General features: G+C 35.3%; 1 protein-coding gene across 2 annotated transcripts in view; it reads left to right on the forward strand.

Moving 5' to 3' along the window:
* Positions 1-24,763, forward strand: part of ANGPT1 (angiopoietin 1) — a 154,330-nt gene extending 129,567 nt beyond the window's left edge. For both annotated transcript variants that reach the window (XM_032713788.1, XM_032713789.1), the window contains exons 8-9: positions 13,359-13,489; positions 22,536-24,763. In XM_032713788.1, the coding sequence (XP_032569679.1) occupies positions 13,359-13,489; positions 22,536-22,696 (292 nt within the window). In that variant the 3' untranslated portion in view covers positions 22,697-24,763. The remainder of the gene's footprint in view (positions 1-13,358; positions 13,490-22,535) is intronic.
* Positions 24,764-25,108: the final 345 nt, after the last annotated feature.

The raw sequence follows: 25,108 nt of genomic DNA on the forward strand, positions 1-25,108 counted from the left end.
TTTACATAAACCTACAAACACTTAAAAACTTTGAACATGAGAGCACAGAATTATTTCAATATCCACTGCAGTGTAGTATTTTTTGTTTGATTGGTCTGCAAGATCTGCAAGAAGGAGGTATTCAATAACAATGGAAGCCTAATTAGAAAAAGAAAAACAAGTGCCTGGTACCATACAGAGTTTGGTCTCTAGTTTTCTGTTCCATCAGATCTCAGAGGCTGAAGTGTTTTCAATTTTAAATCAGTGCTGGAACTTCTCACCACACTTGACCTAAGTGCATGTGCACTGTTTGTGTTTTGTTTCCTTTTATTCAGCATTATTATTCAGTTGCACTGAAGTAAAACCTCTTTGCACCAATCTCAATGCCATTTGAACCAAAGAAGTCATTATTGTGAATCACAGGTCTTGTGAGGTCATGACCTGGGTTCTTAGGGGGGAAAAAAAGCATGTAAAACATGCTGATCCCTGTTAGCCTGGCCAGTGTGGCACCAGCAAAGAACTTGGACCATAAATGGGTGACAGTCAGTGAACCTTTCACTCGTATATGACTGTTTATCGGCCACAAATGACGCCAAGGGAGTTGAAATATGTTTTAACAGTCTGTTTATATTTTTCTACCAAGGTCTTAGTGCCACATAACTCATTTTGGCATTTTTTAAACTTAATTTTGCATTAAGAAAACCAAGCAAACACTAAAGCCAATATTTATTTTTCAAATAGCTATAAACATTTCACAGAAACTCTCTGTGCATCAGTCACTTATAAAATTTGTTACCTTTTCCTAGATACTTGCCCTTATAATGAAAGCTTAACCTTTGTGTGATAATGGAGATAAAGGGCAGAGGATGAATGCAGCATGTTGTACAATACAGCCACTAATGACTAAAGGGATCAAGCCAGACCTGTTGCATATTATTTGGGCTGAAGGTGGGACATGCTTGCATATATAAGTACTTTTGTTCTACATCCTGTTTTCAATATCATAAATCTTTGATCAAAAAAACTAATATTGCCAGTGCAAATGATACTATATGAATAAGAGAAGCCTTGGCTTTCTCTTCCTCAACTATTTCTTCTTCTCTTTCCCCTCCTCTATTTTTTTAATTTTTTTAAACATACTTAGGCCCTGGTTCAGCAATGTACTTAGGCAGTTTTTTTAATTTAAGCACATAAGAAGTATTTTGTTGAGGCAGAACCACCAGAGCTTCCACCGAAGGTCAAATCACTCTTGTTTCATTATGACTGCACACCCTCTAAAATGACATCAAACTGTAAAAATAAATTAAAAATATTAGGTTCAGAAAGAGGTCATAACAATTACATTGTCATTAATACTACCTTATATTGTTTCTAATTTGGAATTTATTGCATTTCCTGTCATCTCCACAAAGTGATTCATCAAGATCCCTTGCTGTTTACTGATGTCATGAGTATGAGTACACAGCCACCAGAAATAGCCCTTTAATCTAATTAGTAGAAATTCATAATGTGAATTGGCTTACTCATCAGGATTGAACAGATTCCAACATAGGTAAGTGAATGAAAATCCTGATTCAGGTGTTGCTTTGAAAATAATATCCCCCAAAACATCCCTGTATTTTCCTCTGGGAGTCATGCAGCAGGAAGCACACATCTCTTGACATGAATCCCAACATAAATCTTGAAAATCTCATGCAGAACCCAAAATATTTATTTTAATGTGTTATTCATTAAGCTGTTTCTTTAAATTGTAGTGTGTTGGCAGCTGCAAACTCATTCCATTCCATCCACATTATAGCAATGCTGTAGTATGATTTGATAGGGTCATTATGTCATTAACACTGGAAAAAATACAAAAACAGAATCTGCAAATGCCCAAAGGAGCACAATTGTAAAAGAAGATTGCACTGCTAGCAAGGAATAAAGTATAAATAATCAAGTCAAATTGATGAAATATTAATTGCAGGCTATTTCCACTTTTATCAATAATGATTCATTTCCTTACGTTCAAACTCTTCGCAAGGAGAAAAAAAAAACAAACAAACCAACAAAACCCCCACAGATTGTTACAGCATGTCCAGTGAATAGCAGTGAAGCTGCTGAAGGGTCTCGAGCACAGGTTTCATGGGGAGTGGCTGAGGCAGTTTAGCCTGGAGAAAAGGAGGTTCAAGGGAGACCTTGTCACTCTCTACAACTACTTGAAAGGAGGATGTAGCCGGGTGGGGATTGGTCTCTTCTCCGAGATGACAAGTGATAAGATGAAACAGCCACAAGCTGCACCAGGGAAGTTTTAGATTGGATATTATGAATAATTTTTTCATGGAAAGGGTTGTCAAGCCTTGGAACTGGCTGCCCAGGGAACTGGTTGAGTCATCATCCCTGCAGGTATTTAAAAAATGTGTGGGTGTGGTGCTTAGGAACACGGTTTAGTGGTAGACCTGGCAATGCTGGGTTAATTATTTAACTCAATGATCTTAAAAGTCTTTTCCAAGTTAAACTTTTCTATAATTCTATTTTGAAAGATATCTTACACAGTTTCAATTAACTATTGTGCTAGTGGAAACATGAGGACAAATGTTATTCAATCTAGATATTCTGACCAATTTAGTATTTAGATAATTCCTTAGTGGTGATTACGTGTTACACCACATTCAGCATTCACTTTGATAAAAAAAAAGTTCAGTGCTCCTATTTCAAGCCAGGGATTCTTTCAGGTAGTGTGCCTCTCACTGCTGTTTTAGACAACAGCCTTAGATTCTACACACAACTTCAAGCAATATAAGCCTGTGTGAAGCAGTCATGATTCTTGTACAGAATGACAGCTTCTTACTTTCACTGTGTAGAAGTGTAAGTATTTCCATAAAGTGAATCACAAGAACTGACTCCTTGTAGGAGATAATTCAATGTCAGTGACATTTTGGTTATTTCAAAGACATTGTCTCATTTTGGTTTACTCAAAATCTTTGAGATCTAAAGACATCATCTCAGTGCTGGTACCTAGTTTTGCTCTTACTTTTCTGCTCCTCACTTACCTGATTCTTACCACTTGCTGTCATGGAAAATATTTTGTGTCACTATATACAAGTCTCGATCTGTTTCTCCTGCCAGGCAGGAGTGCTTAAAGCTTAGTTATCTCACTGCCTGATCTGTGACCTGAGAGGTTATCATGACCGTGGAACTTCAGGGAAATAGTCTAATATTAAGGAGGGGACAATATCAGTTAAACTATCACATCAATTTCTTCCCTGAAATGTACTTTGAGTCCTTGGGATAGTGACTTGTTTCAGGTAGACTTCAGTTCTCTGCAGAACTGAATAAACATTTGACTGAACCTCCACAACTAAGAAAACAGTGAGGGTCCAGTATCCAGATGAAATGAAAAACTATGTCAATTTTGAAAGCTATTTCTATTGTTTATTACTTTAAAAAATAAAATATGATAAAATAAGATAAACATAAACCCAATGGAAACTCAAGAACTAGATACGTACATATATGCATATTCTGTTGTATCTCTGTAAATGGAAAAGAAATAACACCTTTAAATATCATCACAGGTTTATTCTTCTAATTGAAAAGAGTAACATGAAACATATTGAAGTTTTAATTAATGTAATTCAACAATAAATATAGACTTGTGATACTTAACCTTCTTAGAGCATAACTATAACTAATTTTAGTCATAATTCCAGCACACTCTTTACAAAGAAATAAAAAAGCAACCAAACACCGCACAAGAAACCCAAATCAAAACCCTGACATTCCTCCCCCCAAACCCCACTGACTATATACCCTTTAGACACATTAATTTCCAAATACCAACTTATATCAGTAAGATTTATATAAAGTTTTAACTAAAGTCTATCTATTATATTTGTAACTTTTACTTATGATTAATTACTTTAAATTAAGCAAACCATGTGATAAATATTTCACTGTGGCTTGTAAATGGTATTTTTCAATGACACTGTATGGTAACAAAAATCCAGTATCTCTACAGTAGTCATCAGGATAAAAGTCAGCACAAACAGCACGCTGATACATGAAGTTTTCCATTTCCATTTTATCTAAAACAGTTAATTAGGATAATGTATAACTTATGTGGATGACAGTGGGTAATTAATATCATCCTCAGTACAACTAAAGCATGGATTTATGAAATCCACTATTACAATACATCTGCATGGATTTCAACAAACTATATTTATGAAATTTTTGGAGCTTCCAAGTATATTTTCAAGAAGTATTGAGTTAAATTTTACTGGAGTTACATGGGTCTCTTTTACTGGATTTTAGAAGAAGATTAATCAATTTAAAAATAAATCAAATTTCCAACCAATGTTCACTGAACTTTTTCACTAGCTTCAATGTCTGTAAACAGATCCTTAAATAAAGATACAAAAGCATCACAAGATTCAGCAATGCCGTAAACATGAGCAGCAGAAGGTCTGATTACTTGTATAAGCCTTAAAAACTTTTAAAGCATGAGTTTCTCTGGAGAGTCCTTGTAGTTCTATGCTGAAAAATCCCTTAAGAATCAGTTTTGGCATTTCTGCTGTTGGCTTCAGCCAAATCCAGGAAGTGTATTTGAGTAGAGAGAAAAACACTTTTTCATTTTAGGTTACATTTTAAGTTAACCAAATTTCTCTAACCTTGTCTTTGTCTGTGTGCTGGCAAAAGTTCAGATAAGTTCTAATTTTGTATTTTATTTTTTAAGAAGCTCATCCATCTTCAATGATATCAAAACAATTTGCATTATCACTTAGGATATGCTCAGTGTTTATATGTCTGTCTAAAACATTGATCATCTCTAGTTATTTCAAGCTTGAAATTAAGTCAGCCCCTACACTTTCTAAATTAACATATTATGCTTTATAGAGCAATGAATCAGGACAAAAGTGGTAGTTTCTGTAGCAACAGGAAATCTCAGCATTTATATAGCTAGTGAGAGAGTGATTTTTTTTTTTATTGTAGTAAGATTTTAAATTTCATTTAATAAAAAAAAAGTAATTAATAACTGAAAGGTTTCATTTCAGATTTCCATGACAAAAAACATTGGTGGGTGATTTTGTTTTAATAAGTATTGTGTTGAAAAATAGTTTAAACAGAAAATGGTAGTAGCAGATTAATGTATCTGTTCTGTGCTGTGTTTGGTGACAGATTAGAGTAGAGGGAATTATTTCTGTTCAACACATCATTGTGATAGTAGCCTTAAATATGTTTCTGTCCCTGTTAGCAGTAAAATCCAGTTTTACCGTATGTTTCCTCTCCATCACCACAATGTTACTGACATCAGCTGCAAACCTAGCAGCTCACGCTGCCACAGTGATTGTTTCTCTGACTTCTGTAGCATGTATTTCAAGTAGTAGAAGCATATGTTTGCTTGTACACTGTCCAGAATAAACATACTTTTAAATATTTTTTGTAAACTGTGACAAAGCACCATTTGTCTGCATACAGCACGATGACAGGCCATTTGCCTTATGGCAGGAAAAATTCCTCTGACAGTAAATCCTGATGTCTTTTAATTAGCCTTACTCAGTATTTACCTCTTCCCAATGAGTACAGTGCCTTAGTCAATTATTAATCTAATTTAATATAGAAAAAGCAAATTTGTTGTCCTCTTTGTATAAACTCACATTCGGTACAACATCACGGCTCACTAGACTATTGTATAGCTTGCTGTAATGTGTAGATGTGTTTTTTAGTCATGGCTTGTTTTTTTACTTGTTCTCTGACCAAAAATAAACATATTTTTCTCCTTTGACCTGTGAGGTATACAGTTCAAACAGGAGCTAAAATTAACATGAGCTCTTAGAGAAAACACATGTTTTTCTGTTAACAGTGTGCAATCCCAGAGAAGGATCTCTCTATTATATAGCATTTGTTGTCCCATAGACAGGGTGCACTGAAACCATTCTAAAGCAAAACCGATCATATCAATTTATTGCTGTATTTTATATTAACATTTTATCTTTAGAATTGGAAGATATGTGTTCTTACTCTGGATATATTGAATTAATGTTTTCTTGGCTGGCACATTTCACTTGTCTCAACGGGAGAATGGGCAAGGAGCTGCAGTAATGTCAGGCAATAATTACAGCAGTGAGTCATTGCTACAGAGCAGCAGAGGAGAAATACAGAGGTCATTTTGTCTTACATTTTTGTAAAGGAAATGTGGGAGGATATTATTTTCATGTGCAGGCAGCAAGAATATTAAGAACCAAATTAAAAATCTGTTCAAGTTGTCAGAGCTACTTACTGCATTATTCAGGTTTTCAACAGTTTGCAGAACTACCGTTTGCAGTTAAAACTCTATTAGGAATACAATAAAGTTAAATAAAGAGTCCATGAATTTACCATGCACACAGTTTCTCAAGTCTAAACTAAAGATAGGAGTGGGAAAAGTTTAATATGGTTATGGTTTTATGGTTGATATTGATGGTTTTCTCCAGTCAGAAAACTGTAACATTCTTTTTCTTCTTCTCTTTGGTACTGTTACATCAGTCATACATTCAAAGACAGGCAGTGATAAAGGTGGAAAATGTTTCTTACAACTCAGTTAAATAAGTTAGAAACTGTTCAAAATTTTGTGAGTAGTGGTGACTTCTTCCACCATATCTAGTTTCTTCAATTTCCCCAAAGTATTTTCCTTTCTTTTAGAGTTGCTTTTAATTTGCCTCCAAGGATTATTTACTTTATCTGGTGTTACATTCTTGTTTGTTAGTTAATCTTGATTTATGATAAAAAAATTGGGGTTTGATTCAATTTTGTTTGTTTTCATAAGGAGAGTATGCACTGCCCTAATGAAATCTAAATATTTCACCCTCCTATCTCAAAAAAAAAAAAAAAAAAGAAGTTATGTTTAAGAAGAAGTTTTATTTCCTAACAAAGAAAAAAAGATCCAAATGGGTGCCCAGGCAATCTAGCTGTAGTCTGGACGAAAGCAACAACTATGATGCCTTCTACTCTACAATTGAGCACAGTTCAAACTCACAGGAATCTCCCAGTTCACCACAGATGGCTCATGCTCTATCTCCCACAAGGAGATGGTCTTTCCACTGGTTTTAAAAATTAGCAAGCACAAGGGATGTTTCCCTTTGTCCTTTAGTGGGAGTATTAAATGATGAAAAAGTTGAATACCAGGGTTAGGATTCCCAGTGAGTTATCATAATATATTTAGTTCCATGTTTAACAGGATTTTGGCACACATTTCAGTTTCAACCTCAGCAACAGCAGTATTTCTCTGGAGTGATTATTTAGATATTTTTCTCCTGTTCACAACACATTATCTATCATGAAGTATTTGAAAGATATCTTTGTTACAGAAGTGCTTTTGTTATTCAAGGACAACTGTTACTATTGGGAGACTTCATGTGATTTTGCAATGTGTTCAGGAAAAGGCTAATTGGGAAACTTTATAAGGAGTTAGTGATATTTAATGCAGACATTATGTTTTATTAATTGATAAAAAAGGATTTTTAATTCCTAAATAATTAATCAAAGCCTTTTTGAGAAAAAAACCCCAAAACCTGAACTTAAAATGAAGCTGCTATCTGGTTTTGAGGGTGTTTTAGGTTCTTTTGTTTTCTTTTGTTTCTTACTTAGTATTATTACAATTAATGTCTAGAATTAAGAGTATCCTGACGATAATCTCATACTGGGTCCTCCTAAATGGTTGCAGTCCAATGGGTTTTAGTCACAGAGGGACTTAATCTCCTAAATTTAAATTTCATTATAAATGGAATTATTTGACTAACCCAATAATTCATAAAACTCTACCAAATTACGCATCTTTAGGAATGGGTTTCATTTCAGAAATTGAAACTATCTAAAATTTAGATGCAAGTGTGAACCAGATGGAAGATACAAGTTAAATCCTTCCTCAACCTCAAAAATTTCCAAACTAGAGGACCAAACAGTGGCAGTCACATGAGTTTTAAAAACAAAGATGCCTTTCCCGGTCCTAACACGAAGGACAGTCAGTGTGAGTTTATATTTGTCCACACTTATCTGTGAACGTGTATTCCCACACACCGGGTGTAAGTGCTGACCAGTAGGTTAGAAGAAGGGCTGCAATGTAGACGCCCTCCATTCCTACTGAAGCTAGGAAAATATGGAAACTCAGTGAGGAGAAGATTCTGAAAAGGAAATTCTGGGCATAAGATTCTGATTAGCATGTATCCATTTTATTCCATGACCCTTTCCGTCAAAATTAATAAGCCCTCCTTTGAGGAGGAATCAGAATTTGGGATTCCATCCTGCCATATGGAATGAGAAGGCAGGAGAGAGGATATTTTAGCCTGCAGAGACAGACAAGAGGGAGGTGGAAATTTGGAGACATCCTTCTTCAGTGTTTCCCAAACGCAAGCTTTGATGTGTCCCTCTCCATTCGTCAAGCTGAATCTTTTAAAGCCTACTTCAATATTTCTGTTTCTCTCTATGTAATGCTTAAGAACATTAGGTCATTACTCATATTTATGAATTCTAGTCATGAAGATCTGTGCTCAGATTTTCAGTACTGTAGCAATGGTGAAATTGGATCTTAACTCATAAGATATTAAAGACCGTGCACACTGGGATAATTGAGGTGGTTCTCTACATCCCTTAATGATAGTTGTTAATATTTGCAGTAAGCTAGTGCATTTTTTGTTTGTTTACAGACAAAATAAGTAATAGTCACCAACAAAGCTGCATAGGACTTCTTAGCTGTTTCAATAAGGGTCTACTTTAAATAAAGGACTGAGTGATCTCTGCTGACTAACAGAAAAAAAATAGAGAAAAAAATGGTTAATATTAAATTTTGTAAGTCTTACAAACATTTCACTAGTTCTAGTAAAAAAATAAATAAATAGAACTTCTAAGGAGAGATGTTCTAATTGTAAGCATTGCATCAGAAACTATCTCCTACACTTTAATGAGATTTAGCACACAATTTTTTCACATGGATTTATGATTGCATTTACTTCTTATTCTGTATGTTGCACTTTTCATAACTGTATGTTGCACTTTTCATAGCTGTATGTTGCAGAACTATACTTTTTATTGGTAAGTTATTTAGAATTATCCCAGGTTTATCTGTTAAACTCTTTAACCATGGTGTGAAAGCAGCTAAGCTGTATATATTTGAAAGCATTCTGGGTCATCTAATGACTTCAAATGGAAAAATTTCTACTTTAAGTTTGAAATGGCTTTTCAGGATGCCTTGCAGTTGTTTATGTGATATTCTTAGATCTATTATTTCCACACACTATATCTTACTTTTATTTCAAGGAACTGCAGATAGTCAAGTTGTGTCACGGAGTAGGAATGGTGAAAAGCAAAACATTCTTAAGAGAGTTTTTCCTCACCATTTGTGAAATCCCAAGCTGCCATTGCTATAATATCACAAGTATAAAATTCAGAGGGTATTTCTAACACCCATACTAGATAAGAGGTAACAGTTACAATATTTTTTAAAATGTGCTGTTTCCTCTTAAGTACATCAACTAAGAAATTTTCTAGTTTCTAAATTAATGCTGTCCGCTGCTCTGTTCCTCATAGTGATTTTAGAATTTCATATAGATGTCATCAGAAGTCCTCAAAACTTAATATACAAATGTACTATTTCTCTTACTCCTATTTACTCGTAATTTACTTGCTAATTCTTTATTTGTTGCTTTTTTAATTCCACTGTATACAGATAAAGTAGACTTGATCTTGTTTATATGAGCATGAATTTACTTTTCCTGCCTATTGTGTAAATCTGAGCAGCCTTTCCCCTTCTTTCTTTGATCTTTAGAATTTCTTCGCTGTGAACAAGTGGAAAGGCTGGAGATGTAGTCCTGAAAATGGTTTATGAATTTTAATTGGAATAAATCCCTTTTTACTCTAAATTTCCTTTCCTTTGTCTCCTTCAAGAAAAATCAAGATGAACTCAACCCTGAATTGCTATCTTTTCTAAGGGAAGGAAATTATGTCCTGGTAGTTATTCACAGTTTCTTTTAAAGGTTCAATTTTACCAATCTTAATCTGAGAATTCTAAAAAATTAGCTGAGTCCAAGTGGTAAGATATCTACTGCTCCTGGGAGCCAACAGGCTCATTAATTACCCTAGTGCTATGCAGAATTGCTATCTCAAGCTAGGCTAGTTTGGACCCATATGGCTTGAACTGAAGCTCAGAACAAGAAGGACTGATTGCTTCAGGACCAGTTTTGGGGTTTGACTGAGATCTGATTTTGATGTAAAGTAGTGCCAACTTAGCAGTGTCATTTTTTCCTAATTGTTGACAATGCCAATTTGGGGAGAAAAGCCCAAAGAAATAGAATTACTGTTTCACCCTGTGGTTCATCTGCATGCTGCTCAGTACAATAAGCCTACTAGAGTTCAGAGTTGAGCTAAGATAAGCCTTATCCTTTTAAGGTCACTGGAGACATACTAGACAAATGGTGTTGAGGGAAAGTCAAAGGTAACTGGCAAGACCTAAATCTGTGATGAGTGGAATGTTTGTAAAATACCAGGGCAAGTAAGGAGCTTGTAAGTAATCCTAATGCCCTACCCCTTTGGGGAAAACATTGAATACTGTGTATTCAATATTGTGTATTTCTTTATTTTTTATGTTTTCTTAGGTTGTACAATTTATTTTTTTTAATCGGACTAAGTGGGTTTTATAGTGTTCTTGCTAATGAAAAGGTCTGGCTATCCTTGTCTTTCTTATTTAAGTAAACAACATTTGCTTTTTATATGGACTTTATGAAACTTCATGTGAGTGTCAGTGTTGCAGATACAATGAGCTTGTATGGCCATTTCAAATCAGATCATAGATATCAGGTGACAAAGTAATTTTTCTATCAACACAACCTAAGAGGAGTTTATTTTGTTGTGCAAAAAAATAGGCACAGCTTGCAAAAGAAGGCCAAAGTCCAATGGATGAAGATGGGACCAGTTCCAGCCTTTCACTTGTATAAAACAAAGAAATTAACATAAGCAAAGAAGGATCTCAGATTAATTTTCTCTAAAACAAGCATCCTTTGATAGAGTAACATGGTCATTACAGGCTAATTTCCACTATGATTGGATAATGATCTTCCTGGATTCCTGTTCCTAGGTTGTTCCTTGTTAAAATACTAAGAACTTTCGCAGTCTTTTATTGAGGCTCACACTTTGCCTTATCTTTTTTGTGCTATCCAATGGTATTTGACTATGCATGGTATTCATATTTAATCCAAAATTTTTATATGTTTATGTGTGTGTAGTTATCTATATACAAAATTTTCTCTAAGGATTAAGTCCAAAGGTATGTAATCATCAGTCTCAGTCAGGTAATTTAAAATTAAAATCAAATTAAGGTAGGCAGTGTAACTACTTTAGAAGGATGGTCCTGACAGTTCTCTTTTCTTAATATTTTTTTTACTTTAAAATGTTCATGCTTCACAACTACTGTCTTCATTTTTAAAGATGGAGAAAGGACACACAGGAAGAAATTTGTAAAAAATCAAGTGAAGTTTAAGTCAGTCTGCAAGTGTGAACTCTCTAAGGTGCCAAGTGCTGGTTCTGTGCCTTCATGTTTTGAGAGGACTCAATAACCTCACTGGATATACAGAAAAGGCTTTTCTGTAATGAGTTTCCACGACAAGTTTAATCCAATTGGCTTTGTTTGGATCTTATATCCACCCACAGATGCATGCAAGACAGAAAAACCCCTCAAAACTAAACCAACAAAAAACAGCAGCCATGCATTTGACTAAGGAAAGCCTTCATATGGTACCTTTGCCCTCATAAGCAGAATCCCAGTTCCAAAGTTCTGTGGGAAAACTGGGTTTTATTTAAATCTCAGTCTGGGGGACTCATCTCAGAAAAATGTCAATGACTTAACTACAACTGCAGGCTAAAATGGGTTAGGGATATTCTCTACTCCTGCTGTTAATATTCTGACCACTTTGCAATAAAGTATGTCTTCCATCTAAACAAATGGATGAATGAAACTTTGGTAATGGTATTTACGTTTTTATTCATAAAAAGTGTTTGGATAAAAGTACAACAACGAAGAAGTAGCAACAGTCAGTGACTCTTAACTGCTCTCCTTGTTCACTGTGTCTGTGGGAGAAGTTGGGAAAGCATTTTCTAGGATAACACTCCAGCTGTAAATCACAGAGAGAAGCAGATGTCTCTCCTGCTTTATACATTTAAGTCCTGTTTCTGCTCTCATTACTCCTTATACATTTTGCATGTGATATTTAAAAAATATATTTACCCCTTTTCAATAACCCTAGAAGAAACAGAACTGATGCTTCTCAGCTTCTCTTCAGAGAAGAAGTCTATCCCACTGTATACAAAATCGTATTCTTGGTTACCTCGGGGGCTCATTCATTCCTACCTGTAGGGGTTCATTGAGACAGGTGAGGGGTGTGTCTTCCCCTCTCGTTGCTCCAATGGCTATGGTTTGCTCCTGGGATGTAAGGATTATGGCTTCATATTTCTCCATTGAGATCCTGTCTCTTCCTTCCTCTGTATGAAGCTATTACGGCAAAGGATATCTTCCTCCTCCAGGAACCTTTTCTGAAAAAAATCCAAGAACATACTGATCATATATCTGATGTAGGTAGCTATTTACTGGAAATAGGTTTTTTCTGTAAGCATCCATGTCCCAGATCCCAGACTGGGATCTCCCAGTCTGTTTCACGGAGCTGCTTAAGTAGAGGCAAGGGAAACCATAGTTTTTAACCTCACCTCCCCTCCCTTCCGCTCCTCTCTCTCTCCTCTCCCTTTCCTCTCACGTTTGGCTACTGGCATCTGAGCTTGAGCTTCTAGCTCATGGTTGTGGTTTCAACTAGTTGACAAGCCTCCTTAAGAAACGGGAAATTTAACATTGCAAATTATGAAGACTTTTGTGGCTTGAACTCTAAGTTATTCTCCATTCATCACTCCGAGACAGCTTTGGCAGCACTGGATTGCTGGCTTGTGCTGTAAATGGTGGAATTAAAAATTCTGAGACTGCTAAAATCCTCTTTCGAGCCCGGGGATTAATAACAGAACTGCTGTTAACTGGGAGTGCTGTTTCTGTGCCACAGTAAAGAGACCAGCTTCTCAAGTACTCAATTATTCTGTCAATGTATTCCAGATCTCTGGGCATTTCTCTTCACTCCTCTGTCTCTCAATCCCTCTCCTTTGCTGCATTTTCCAGTTCAGATCCCTTGAGCTCAATTCTAGTCTGGGACAAGGACCTACTACAGATACATAAAGAGTCCTGATTGCCCTCATTTTACACCTGAAACAACAAAGAGATTGAACCAAAACACAAGACATTTCTGAAGGCACATCTGATGTGGAAAAATATCTGTATCTCTTATTTTTCTTTTTTTTACTTTGGTGGCACTGATTGTTTTCTTTTGCTGTTTCAGGCTTTATTTGAAAGGTCATAGTGGAACTGCTGGAAAACAGAGCAGCCTGATCTTACACGGTGCTGAATTCAGTACAAAAGATGCTGACAATGACAACTGCATGTGTAAATGTGCTCTCATGTTGACTGGAGGTGAGTACAGCTCTGAAAATATGTGGTACATTGATAGGAATCAACTGTTTTCCTAAAGCAACCATGGATAAAGTTGTATTCATGGATGTGTAAGTTCTGAGTGAAAATTCCTTTTATTGTTTTTACTTCTATTCTTATCTATGCATGTATTGTGGTAGTGCCAATACCTCAAGATTCCTATCAGCAGAGAAGGGATTATTCAGAGACACAATCAGAATATTTCTGCACTGAAGCTGTTGCAACAATGTCAAAGGGAAAGCATAAGTTAGTGTAATTGTTTAGACAAGAAAGGAAAAATAAGAGAAAAGAAGCAAAGAGAGAAGGCATTTGCGAGAAGTGGGACAGTCAATGAGAAAAAGAAGAGAAAAAATACAGAGAATTAGATATGAGAAGGTAAAGTTTAAAAGCAATCAGCATCAAGGCTTGTAATGTATTATCTATTTCACTTAGGGGTGTGAGTCTGTTATTGAAATAATTATGATGTTTAAACTTTCTGTGTTATGTGAGCATAATACATAAAGACACAGTTAATGTAGTGACTAATTCGCTCATCTGTGAAAGACTAGACTTGTAACCATCTGTTTTAATCTGGAAGATTTAAACTGATATCCTAGTGAGCTGAGTCAAACTGCAGAAGGAAAGAAATAGTCGAGGTGGAGAAGAGCGCAGACAAGGCATACTGGGACAGTTTAAAGCACCAACTCAATCTGACTGCCAGCAAGTATACTGTATATGACTGATATTTGCTCCCTCCAGAGCAGAGGAGGAATATATGAGATTATCTCCCCATACCGACACCTAAAGCTTTAACCCAAGAGTGAGAAGTTTCTCTGGAAAATTATACTTATTTCTAGTCCCTATGTGGGCAAGCTCATTTTTATCTCTAGAATACCACATTGTAGCAGAAAGCTTAAATTGGGACTCTTTGGTTCATTGACTGTATGACCAAGAATGGCCCTTTCTTATCTTCACATCTCATCTTCTTTGGAGACTCTCAGTGATTTCTAACTTTCCTGGAAAAGATCCTATAGCATGTAAATTTTTCACTCTTTTGGATCTGATTGCTAAACCAGTATTATTTGTGGTTACTGGCATTCTGAATCCAGTTCAGGTCATATTCAGGCATATATGAGCCTCTAAAGCTATCATCTGCTAACAGAAGATGGTTTCCCATCACTGAGAATTTATATCAAATGCACAACCTAGCTCTTCATTCTCTTTTGCTAACTGGAAATGACCCAGTTGAGAAAATCTTTAAGGAGCCAATTTTTCAAATTTCCTTAACTTCCTCTAGTGATATCTTATGAAAAGTCATCTGGGAAACTTCTTACCATATACAGGAGATCAGAAAGTACCTTTTTATTTCTATAAAAAAATAGAAGCTAATCAGATAGTTCTGGAGACAGACATTGGATAAGAGTGTCAACAGTTTATTTTAATTAAAACTGTTGACCTTTCCCTTTAGAATCTATGCTAAATCAAGGTGTGTTATTTCCAGGGTGGTTCAGAGTCTAGTGGGAAGCTCCTGAGTATGAGTTGTGTCTGTGTTGAAGTGCAGACTCATTTGTGTATCTAAGCTGCCTGGAAATACCTCTTCTCCCAGACAGTTAATTCTGGAAGAAGAGTGGTTTATCTTCCTGCTCTGACTTCTATGGCAGGTCAATGCCCTGCTAGGGTCAGTCTGCTATTGAACAACCGTTCCACAAGATTCACATATATTGCTGCAGCAGTCCTGCAAATCCACCAGAAAACCACATGTTGGAATATACTGGTAACAAATGAATAAAGAAGAAGGGGAGAATTACCAAAGGCTGAGGAAACCACAAATATAGGAAATCACTACAGAGTAAAAAGAGATGGAATTGACCTTTGGAGACAGATAAATCTACTCTTGTGAACAAGACTCTGAGTACCAGTCCCTTGGAGTTAGGCTGTACAGCACTGAGTAATTTGTAGTTTTTCAAGAAAAAAAAGACATCAAGTTAGTGTTCTCCTCAAACACTCTGCTATGCTTTGCTCCTCGAAATGACTTTCTCATTCCTTGAGGAACATCAGAAATTTAATTAAATACCAAAACATTTTTTAGTGAGTATATTTCAGTTTTGTACCAGACAAAGACTAATTAATAAAAGTAGCAATGATAACAGGTTTTTTTTTTCTGCAAAAAATATCAGACTCTGTTAGTTTTGGCAACATCACAAAGAACTCTTTAATGATGAATGATATGAAATCTGCAGGCAGGTTTCTAGCTATCTTGACAGTTTGGGTGAGCCTGTTATCTCTATGAGGTGAACTGAGTATATTTATGTCAGGAATAAAGGCTGAGATAAGCTGAAGCTCAAGACTGTGATATGGTTATAATCAAGGCTGAAAATAAAATGTAAGGAAAACACATATTTCTCTCTGTCATCTTGCTAGTTGTCAGTTTTATTTGGTCTATATCATAACTATTATTCTATCTCCTCCTTTATCTCCTCCTTCTTCCCCAGAATGAGAAATTAAATACTGGGAGAATAATACACAAGCACCAACAGTGTTTTGTGTTTTCTTCTCCTTTCAAGACCCATATTATGCTACTTGAATTTCTCTTAATGTTGATTTCAGGGAATGGCTTCAAAAGTACATGCATGAGCTAGATTCTTAGTCTCTGTAAACTTTCAAGGTATTTAAATGTTTTAACTGGATTTTTGTGCCTTTGAAAATTTAAACTAAGCATACTTGTTTTACTTTAAAGATAAATTACATTTATTCAAATAATTTCTTCAGTGGTTTAATATCTCAGACCGGTAAACTGATCACAGGGTTATATATATATGTGTCTGGCTATAATTCCAAGCCTTACTTGGAAGAGTACCCCAGTAAGTTACCTACATGGCTTTTTGCAAGAAACAGCTTTAAAAATGCAACAGACTGTCACCAGAATGGAGCAATGAGTGGACATCCAAAGTGCATCATATAGATTTCCAATACAACACTTAACGTTTAACATCTCAGGATCAGATTCCTGGGCCAAGTTCTCGTCCATCTGCTCATCAGTCAGCTGAGCCCCAAACTGTTTGTGCAATTGCTTTCAATCACTGGAAAGTGACTGCATTAACTTGGTTCACAGGGAAAGAGCTTTAAGGTGGTTTTCCTTGTTTGGCATTGGCTGCAATCTGAGATGTTCACACAGGCATTTACCTTGCTTCAGGTGAGAAGCTAAACTTCTGATCCCGAAAATAGTTTGACAAAAAGATGGGGAGACTTTCTAGATATCTTGCCAGGTTTGAACCAGCATAGAATTACTGAAATAAATGGTTGGTTTGTTGTTTTTTTTTTTATTTTACTGAAAGTAGAGATCCATTCAACTTCAGTCTCCTGTCTCTGAAAGAAGTCAGTACAGGCCTAAGAAAAATGCAGATAAATTAAACATCCCTTGAGTATTTTCCCAGTATCTTTTGAATCTCAGGATCTTCCTGAGCCAGAGACTCCTATGTATTTATTAAACCTCAGTGGATTTTCCAATGGATTTCTCATCTATTAAGTCAGACTGGTAGTCTTGACAATCCAATACTCTAAGGAGTACATAGGCCTAGAAGTTACTTCCAGAGGTCATTTAGTCCCTTTCTAAGACAGATTCTTCTCTATCTGTTTATTTCCATCTTTCTGTTTGCCTTCAAGATTTCTAGTGATATTCATTCTCATAATAAGATCTGTTACTGAGTTTGTCTGCACAATATAAGAAAGCTTTGTATGTTGACTAACTGATTCTATGATAATTTAAATGTTTTCTATCTTGTTCTATCCTCCACCATTGGAAAGCATAGACCATTTCTTTGCATTCCTTTGGAAGGTTTTTGTATTAATTTGAGATTGTCGGCAATCTCTCTTTTGAATTCTGGACTAAACAATCCTAAATCTTTCCTCTTACATTCACTCTTTTGGAGCCTGTCCTGTGGCTCCACAAATAGCTTGAGGTGTCATCCAAAACTTCACCCAGTCTTCCAGCTGAGAAGTTATCAATGCAAAGTCAAGCAGATCCTTAGTAATATCAACTAAATTCCTTTAAGTATAGAATGTCAGAAACATTGAAATCTTTCCTAAAATAAGTTATGTCTTTTGATCATTGAGGACTATTTTGATGTTTTTGCATTAGAAATTGTTCTTATTGGCTTTGTTGCCAAATGTACTAAATTTTATGGACAAATCCAAGGGCTACAAATAAATATTGGCTTTTCATATGATCCATTTATCCCATAAACCCATACAAATGTACTATTCAAACACACTTGGATCTTATTGAATGACCTGTATTGATCTTACTGCATTTGAAGATATTCAGTGTACTCAGGAGGGAGAACAGAGACGTATGTGAGGAAAGGGTCTGCCATCAAATGTACAGTGTTTAGACACCTATTCTTTTACTATATAAAAGACAACTAAGAACCTCCCATCAAACCTGAATGATCACTACCCTGTTCCCAGAATTTACAGTGCACTCATTTCATGTAGCTGATGCGCATTAGGTTACTAACAAAGAATTTTACATGCATACATGTTTAATTACAACTTATACAACAAGCCAAAAAAGCATGTTAACTTTGGCATCCAAAAGCCTTTTTTGTGTTGCTTTTGACAGAGAAGGTTCTATCATGCAAAAGTTGTACTTACCGCTTCAGAAAGCCAATATAAGAGAGCAATGCTTCTTTATTAGATATTTTTTGCAAGAATTTGTGGAAATTATTTCAATATACATTCATATTCATCCAACGATATAGCACAAGCAGATCAGCGGAGTCAACTACCTGGCTTAAGAATTCAAAATATATTTATTTAATGAAAAGACCTGACATGTAATTTCACAATACCCATAGGTAACAGCAACACTAATTAAAGACAAAACCACAAGTGTCCTCAAGGAGCGAGCATACCTTAACTGCTCCAGAAAAGCAGCTGTCTACAGTGAGGATTCCTGTTTATTTGTATAGCTGAATTTTCAAACAACTTATCAATATATATCAGTGTATTATCAATGAATAATTGAACTTCTATTTTGTCTGGACAGTATATTTTATAACCTAGGGATTCTTATTGCAAACAGAGATAGTAGTGCTGCTGTTACTACACAAATTATTAGGGGTGGGCTAACCTAAAAAACATGAACTGATCCTCAGTTCAAACAAGCAATTAGTGACTTTGTAATCACAACAACTTGAAGAAACTACCTCTGTTTCTGAATAAAAACTCTCTTAACTTTCCCATATAAGCCTTCTCTTTACTACTTTATTAGTCACTTTAAAATCTTGTTTCTATTATTATTTCTTATAATGCCCACTTTTCATGATTCTCATGCCTGATTAAAATGGAAATTATTGTCAAAAGATTTGTTCCAGGTTAAAATCTTACTGCTATTCAGAGAAGACTTTATACTTGTTTGGGAAAGCCATTACCTTGTAGTGAAAAATAAACAGGATTCTTCATGTGAGGAAAATCCTATGAACTCCAGGCAATAAGCTAACATCTAGTTACTGAGTGTCTTTTCTTGGGTCAAACTGTCACAGCTCTGGAGCTTCTTCATTCAGTGTGTTCTGCAGTGGCAGTGCTGCAGGTATCTCTTTCAGAAACCTCTGTTTTATGTTCCCCCACTTCCTCATAGCTACCAAGGAAATCACTGCTTCTTTCCTCTTTCCCTTAATATACAAAGCATCTGAAAAAACATTTCCTGTGCATCCATTCACAGATTGAGACATGCAGTGGGAAGCCTTGTGATAATATGAGGCCTTATGGGGAAAGAAGACCCATCAGAGGATGCAAGGGAGCATGGAGAGACATAACCATACGGAGAAAAAAACCACACCAGAAAACAAAACAAAAAACCCACCTGATTTATAAAAAAAAGGATAGAAAACTTTTAATGTAATAGTAGGAAACATCTTTAAAAAATTGATACATTCTCACTAACAAGAACAGTATAGTAGGGAAAAAATATGCTCATTCAAACACACTTTGAAAGAAGTATTTATTTAGAAGAAATCTGTGATGAGATATTTGTGCAAGTCCTCAAAAATGTTTTATAAAATTATATGTTTCTTCAGCTCATTCAAATTTTTTACATAGATTTTGTAAGGCATCACTAAAACCTTCAAAAAGTCAATTTATGGAGCTATTCCTGTTCCTTTAGGATGAAATGGTAACTAACTCAGCTTGTCATCTCTTCATCCCAACAATGTAAACAGAATCCAGGTGCATCTGGGTTCCAACTTTGAGAAACGAGGGTTAGGATTTCTCTGTTTAACTTCATCTTAAGTTTCTATAAGATTATACTATGGTTACAGTAAAATATCAGCTGTACAGCTTTCCCTTTCTTTGGTTATTGGCCCCGTAAGTATAACATTGCAACCAAAGGGAGGTCAACTGTACCAAAACAGAAGATTGTCAGAATTTATCTGATATAGATTCTTCCCTAAAGATTTCCTTATGAGGTGCTACTTCTGAAAAGAAGAAAACCCTAAGTATTATCCAAAGTCTAAGGAAATACAAGACTAGAAACATAAATTACATGGATCTGAATAAAAATGACAGAGTAAACACTGGACTCGAAGGCTAAACATGATCAATATCATATCTGTAATAATAAGCCACAGTTCAAAATACCTTCATATAATGCATTCATTATAGGTAGATAAAAGGCTAACCACTGAGGGAATCAGATGATTCCCCAGGACTGTGCACATTGTCTAAAAGGAGTTTCTCACAGTTTAATTCCATTTCCAGCAGTCAGAGTGGGAAAAACACTGAAAATTTTAAATTCTCCATTTGATTCCACAGTGACAGCTGCAGAATTAAGTAGGCACTCATTAGATGATCAGTTTGCCGCTACCAGTGCTGTTTGAAAATGATTTACAAAGAGTTCCGAGAAGATTACAATGCTGTGATGTGCAGGCTAAAAGAACTTTTTTTAAATAAAATGGCATTACTACCAAAGCAAAAGTTGCCACCTGATCTTTATGCTCCTATTTGTCTCTATACATGATACAAATGTTCAGTACAATATTACATGGAAAGATGCATAAAACCTGTGCTAAAGATTCAAAAAACCAAAGATCTTACATGAAAAAAACACCCAAACAGAAGTCTTTCTGACAAATAGAGCTCCTAGCCACTGAGGTAAATACATTTTTGACATTGGGAATATTAGCTCTTTGCAGTCTGGGAATTCGTTCTGCCTTTCTCAGCCTAAACTAAGCATCTCCATTTTACATTACATAGATGCTCTGAAAGGCGTTGGAGAGAAAATTCTATTCCCAACAAGACATCCAGCAAAACTCCCACTACTTTCAGTGGAGTTAGCATGTCACCTAGTTTATCTTTGTCAGTTTGTGTTCTGTAAGCTTGATGTTGCCAAGTTTCATGTTATTTGGAGTTTTTCTTAAAACTCTAGCTCCCATGGCAATCTAAAATTCACCTTAACAAGAAAAGATCTTGTAGAGAGAGACAAGAGAGTTCACTGACTAATTTCGTCTTAAAGCAACAGTTTAAAAAAGATCTGAAGATTCACACTGACTCCTTTTTCTCCACTGGTTAAAGACATACATGCATATTTTCACTGCAGAAGTCTGAAGGTGAGATGCCTTTTTTTGCTTACATTTTGAAACTAAACCAGCACTTCTAGCAAGTTTAAATTTTCTACATTCAGTCACACAAATGTTCCTGAGCTGTTACACTTCTTTTTTATCCTAACTTCTCAGTTTACTACTCCTTCAGTTATGCCCATGCAACTGTTCACAGGGTCATTTTGTAAACCAGATTGCTGATTTGCCCTCCCAAAGAAAGGTTCTGAGTTTTTTTCTAAATCTGTCTCACTTCACTTTTCAGAACAGTCTTGCATTGTAGCTGCTGGAGCAGTGAACTAGAATCACAAACATCTGGGCAAGACATTTCTTGCCCTGTCTTTCCAGTATAATAAAATATATGCAATTTCACAGAATTCAAAAGCTGCATCTTGCTGGGAAATAGCAGGTAGGGTAGGGGGGCAGAAAAGGCAGTTAGCAATTTTCTAAGCCTACTTTTCTACTGATATAAATCAGTAACAGTTTTAATATATTTTGCCATCAGTGTTAGTTCAGTAGTTAGGAATTTTCGTCTACCTGTAGACACCTAAATAAGGAGTGTTTGGCACTTTTCAAGATCAAGACTAGAAGGCTCAAGATTTAATATAAATTTTCACATTCAAAATCATAAGACTAAGAATTGAATGTCATTGTCCTGTCGCAAACTGTACATGTGATGAATATACCTTGACTGAAGTGGGCCACACTCTCACCTAAATGCACGCACACTCAAATAATCAGATATATCATCTACCCCTGCGCACTGTTATTCTGATTGTCAGCATCCTACAGTGTTGTAATTATCTTCTTCACTCAGTCCTTCCATTCTTTTGCTGTCTTGTTTATAAATTTATCACAGTCTTAAAGAAAGTATCTACCTCTCACTTTGTACACAATTTTAAATACTGATTATCTATTACTACAACATTGTAGTTACTATGACAGGGAAGCACCACCATTCTCACAATCCAGTTACTAAAAAGATCTAACCTGGGAGCAAAAACAACTGAGCAGTTGAACAATCACAGTTAAAGCAACAGAAAAGGACTGGTAAATAAAATCAAATCATGCTTGTATTCAAAATAACCTAACAATGTGAAATTATGCAAAATAATTTTGAATTATAGTCTTTTTCTGAGATTTAAATGAAAACTGCAATACTGTCTAAATATGCAAAGCAGTTTATTTGTCTTTGATGTTCTTGCTTTGGCTTCACATAGTGCAAATAAAACTAGAATGAGTTGGGATGTAATTACTTTTGCAATTCTGTAAATACAAGTGTGTGTTCTACAGCACTGCAGAATAGCACAAAAGAGCAAAAAAGGAAAATATGAAAATAGTACACTCACCACACCAGGACTATTTATGAGTTATTTACCAGAATTTGATAATCAGCTAAACCTATAAAACAAAAATACTTGGTGCAGTTGCAGTTTAATTTTTGTTAATGATTTCAGGGTGGTGGTTTGATGCCTGTGGACCCTCCAATCTCAATGGGATGTTCTACACAGCTGGACAAAACCACGGGAAGCTCAATGGCATCAAGTGGCATTACTTCAAAGGCCCCAGCTACTCCTTGCGCTCCACCACCATGATGATTCGGCCCTTGGACTTCTAAAGACATTAAACAGCGGGTCCCAGAACAAGCCAGGAGGGCACTGCCCTCAGCAGCAACACTTCACAATTGGAAGGTAAAAGTTGAAGGGCTTCTTGAAAGCAACATGTAAGGATGATGCAAAGTCACTTTGTTATTACTCCATAACCTACAAATACTCCCCAGGAGTGACCCCATGTTTTGATGACTGGGGAAGGGTTGGTTTAGAAGAAGATGGCTGAAATAGTTTTCCAAAGAACTGGATTTGGCTAAACTTGGTGCTTTTCAGTGGATGTATTTTTTTTTATTAAATCAACAACAGCATCAGAATTTGAAGAACTGAAGCATATCAGCCATGGTCTATTGAGTAAAATGTTATTCAGCACTGAAATGCCAACATTATACCCACGAAAAAGGATTAGAGAGACACCTTTATTAAAACTCATTGTAAGCACTCAAGGTGACCACTCCGAATATTGCTTTTCTTAAATGAACTGAATTTGAATAGTTAATCCTAGAGTCAAATTGTTTGTGTGAATATTGTTTTTCATTAAATTCTTTAAGGACATGTTTCTCATAAATAAACTGAGTCAAACTTATGAATAATGGTAAGGATAATAAGCATAAATTCTTCAGTTGCTCTGTAGAGGTAAATCAGATAATTGGCATGATCCCTGAGCTAGGATTTATAGTGTGATAACAAAAGTAGCTGTGTTTTGAGGCTTTTCCTTTCTTTCATTAAAAGCAGTCTGAATGTCATGTAGAATAATTAATGGAAGGTTTAAAGAATGTGAAATATTATCTTAAAGAAAATATGAGATTTTGCATGGAATTTTTCCATCAAAAGTACATAGGAAGGCAAATTGTTAGGGTATATAAAAAATGCATAAATGCATAGCTTAAGGCAATGGATTCATTTTACCATATCCTTGCATGTGAGCATTTTATCCTTAATTACTTTACTTTCTTATTACATTTTTGGTGAATATCAGAAGCATGTCAGTTCTATACAGTGCTTAGGCTACAAATATAAAAAATACTCATCAGAACTGTATAAAAAATAAAGAATTGTGAACTTGTAAATAGCATGTTTATATTTCCTGTATCAGTCATTTAATTTGTACAGGCAGCCTTGACCCTATGCAAAGGGTGAAAACCCTCAAACAGATATAAATATTAAAAGAATTTCAGGTTACTGGTTACAGGTTGCTAACAAGTAATTTTGTTCTATTAAAATGCTGCAGAAGTGTGGGATTGGAAAAGACAAAATTCTTTTAACAACAAGCAACAAAGTAGCTGGGTCACCTATGTAAGGGTATAAAGACAACTCTATTTACAGTCCTTTGTGATTTAGTTACAGGAATAAAGTCCATATGGGAAAGCAGCTTGCAGTCATTTAACTTCTACTAGATATGAAATGAAAAAGTTTACCCCATTCCCATTGAAATCAAAATTAATATTCTCATCAACGAAATTGGGACCAACGTGACATGCAAAATCTGCATGTGGTGAGGTATTTGCTTATCAGTTTGTTACTTTGTTTCATTCAATACACTGTTTCCAAAATCAGGCACAACAAAGATCTGATTCTTTTTTAAAAGATGATAATAGCAGAGTAACTGTGCTTTTTTTTTTTTTGCTTATTTTTTCACCTTTTTTTTTTTTCCTTTAGTAGTTTATTTCTATGGAATAGAGAAAAAAGAACTTGGATTTTTTTTAAACATCCCTTCTTAAAGATCACAAAGCCCCCCAGGGTTCTCTGGTTTTTTTACAATTTGATGTTTGGTTTCAAGTGGGATGTTTTCTTGTGTAGTTGTATATATTTATATATATATTTGAAATAATCTTGACTAAGAGTTAATTTGAAGTTTTCTGCTGAATAAGTTACCAAACTACTCTTCACTTAGCACTTTCTCACAGAGCTGTTTTGTTCCAGTTTTCAGTAGATTTTTTTTAGTGGTCTTCATTTATATGCAAAATATGTGGTCTGTCTTCCACCATATTCTCAGAAGATATATTTTTGCAGGTCTCCAAGTTAAAAATGCCATTTTTGCAGATCCTATTGTGAAAGACAAAACACATTTAAAATTAAAAGCATGATATTTACTGTTTATTTATCTGGATTTGAAAAAAATGTGGATTTTGTTTCCTATCCTTTATAATAAAACATTTTAAAATATGTGGAGTCTGTGATTTGCTTGGCTTCAAGTACAACCAGTTACAGGTTGGTAACACTTTAAAAGCCACCATCACTCTTTGTAAGAAATATTAATAAATTTAGATAAAGTTTAGAAAAGGAGGAACTCTAATTCGAGTTTATCCAGTGATTATTATTTCTAACCTTTCCAATACATATTTCAGAATTTTTTGTTCAATTTCCTTGATAAAATCATGCGACTATATTTTTTATTTCACTTCAAATCATATAACTCTCTT

This window comes from Chiroxiphia lanceolata, chromosome 1 (genome assembly GCF_009829145.1).
Source record: "Chiroxiphia lanceolata isolate bChiLan1 chromosome 1, bChiLan1.pri, whole genome shotgun sequence".
Lineage (NCBI taxonomy): Eukaryota > Metazoa > Chordata > Aves > Passeriformes > Pipridae > Chiroxiphia > Chiroxiphia lanceolata.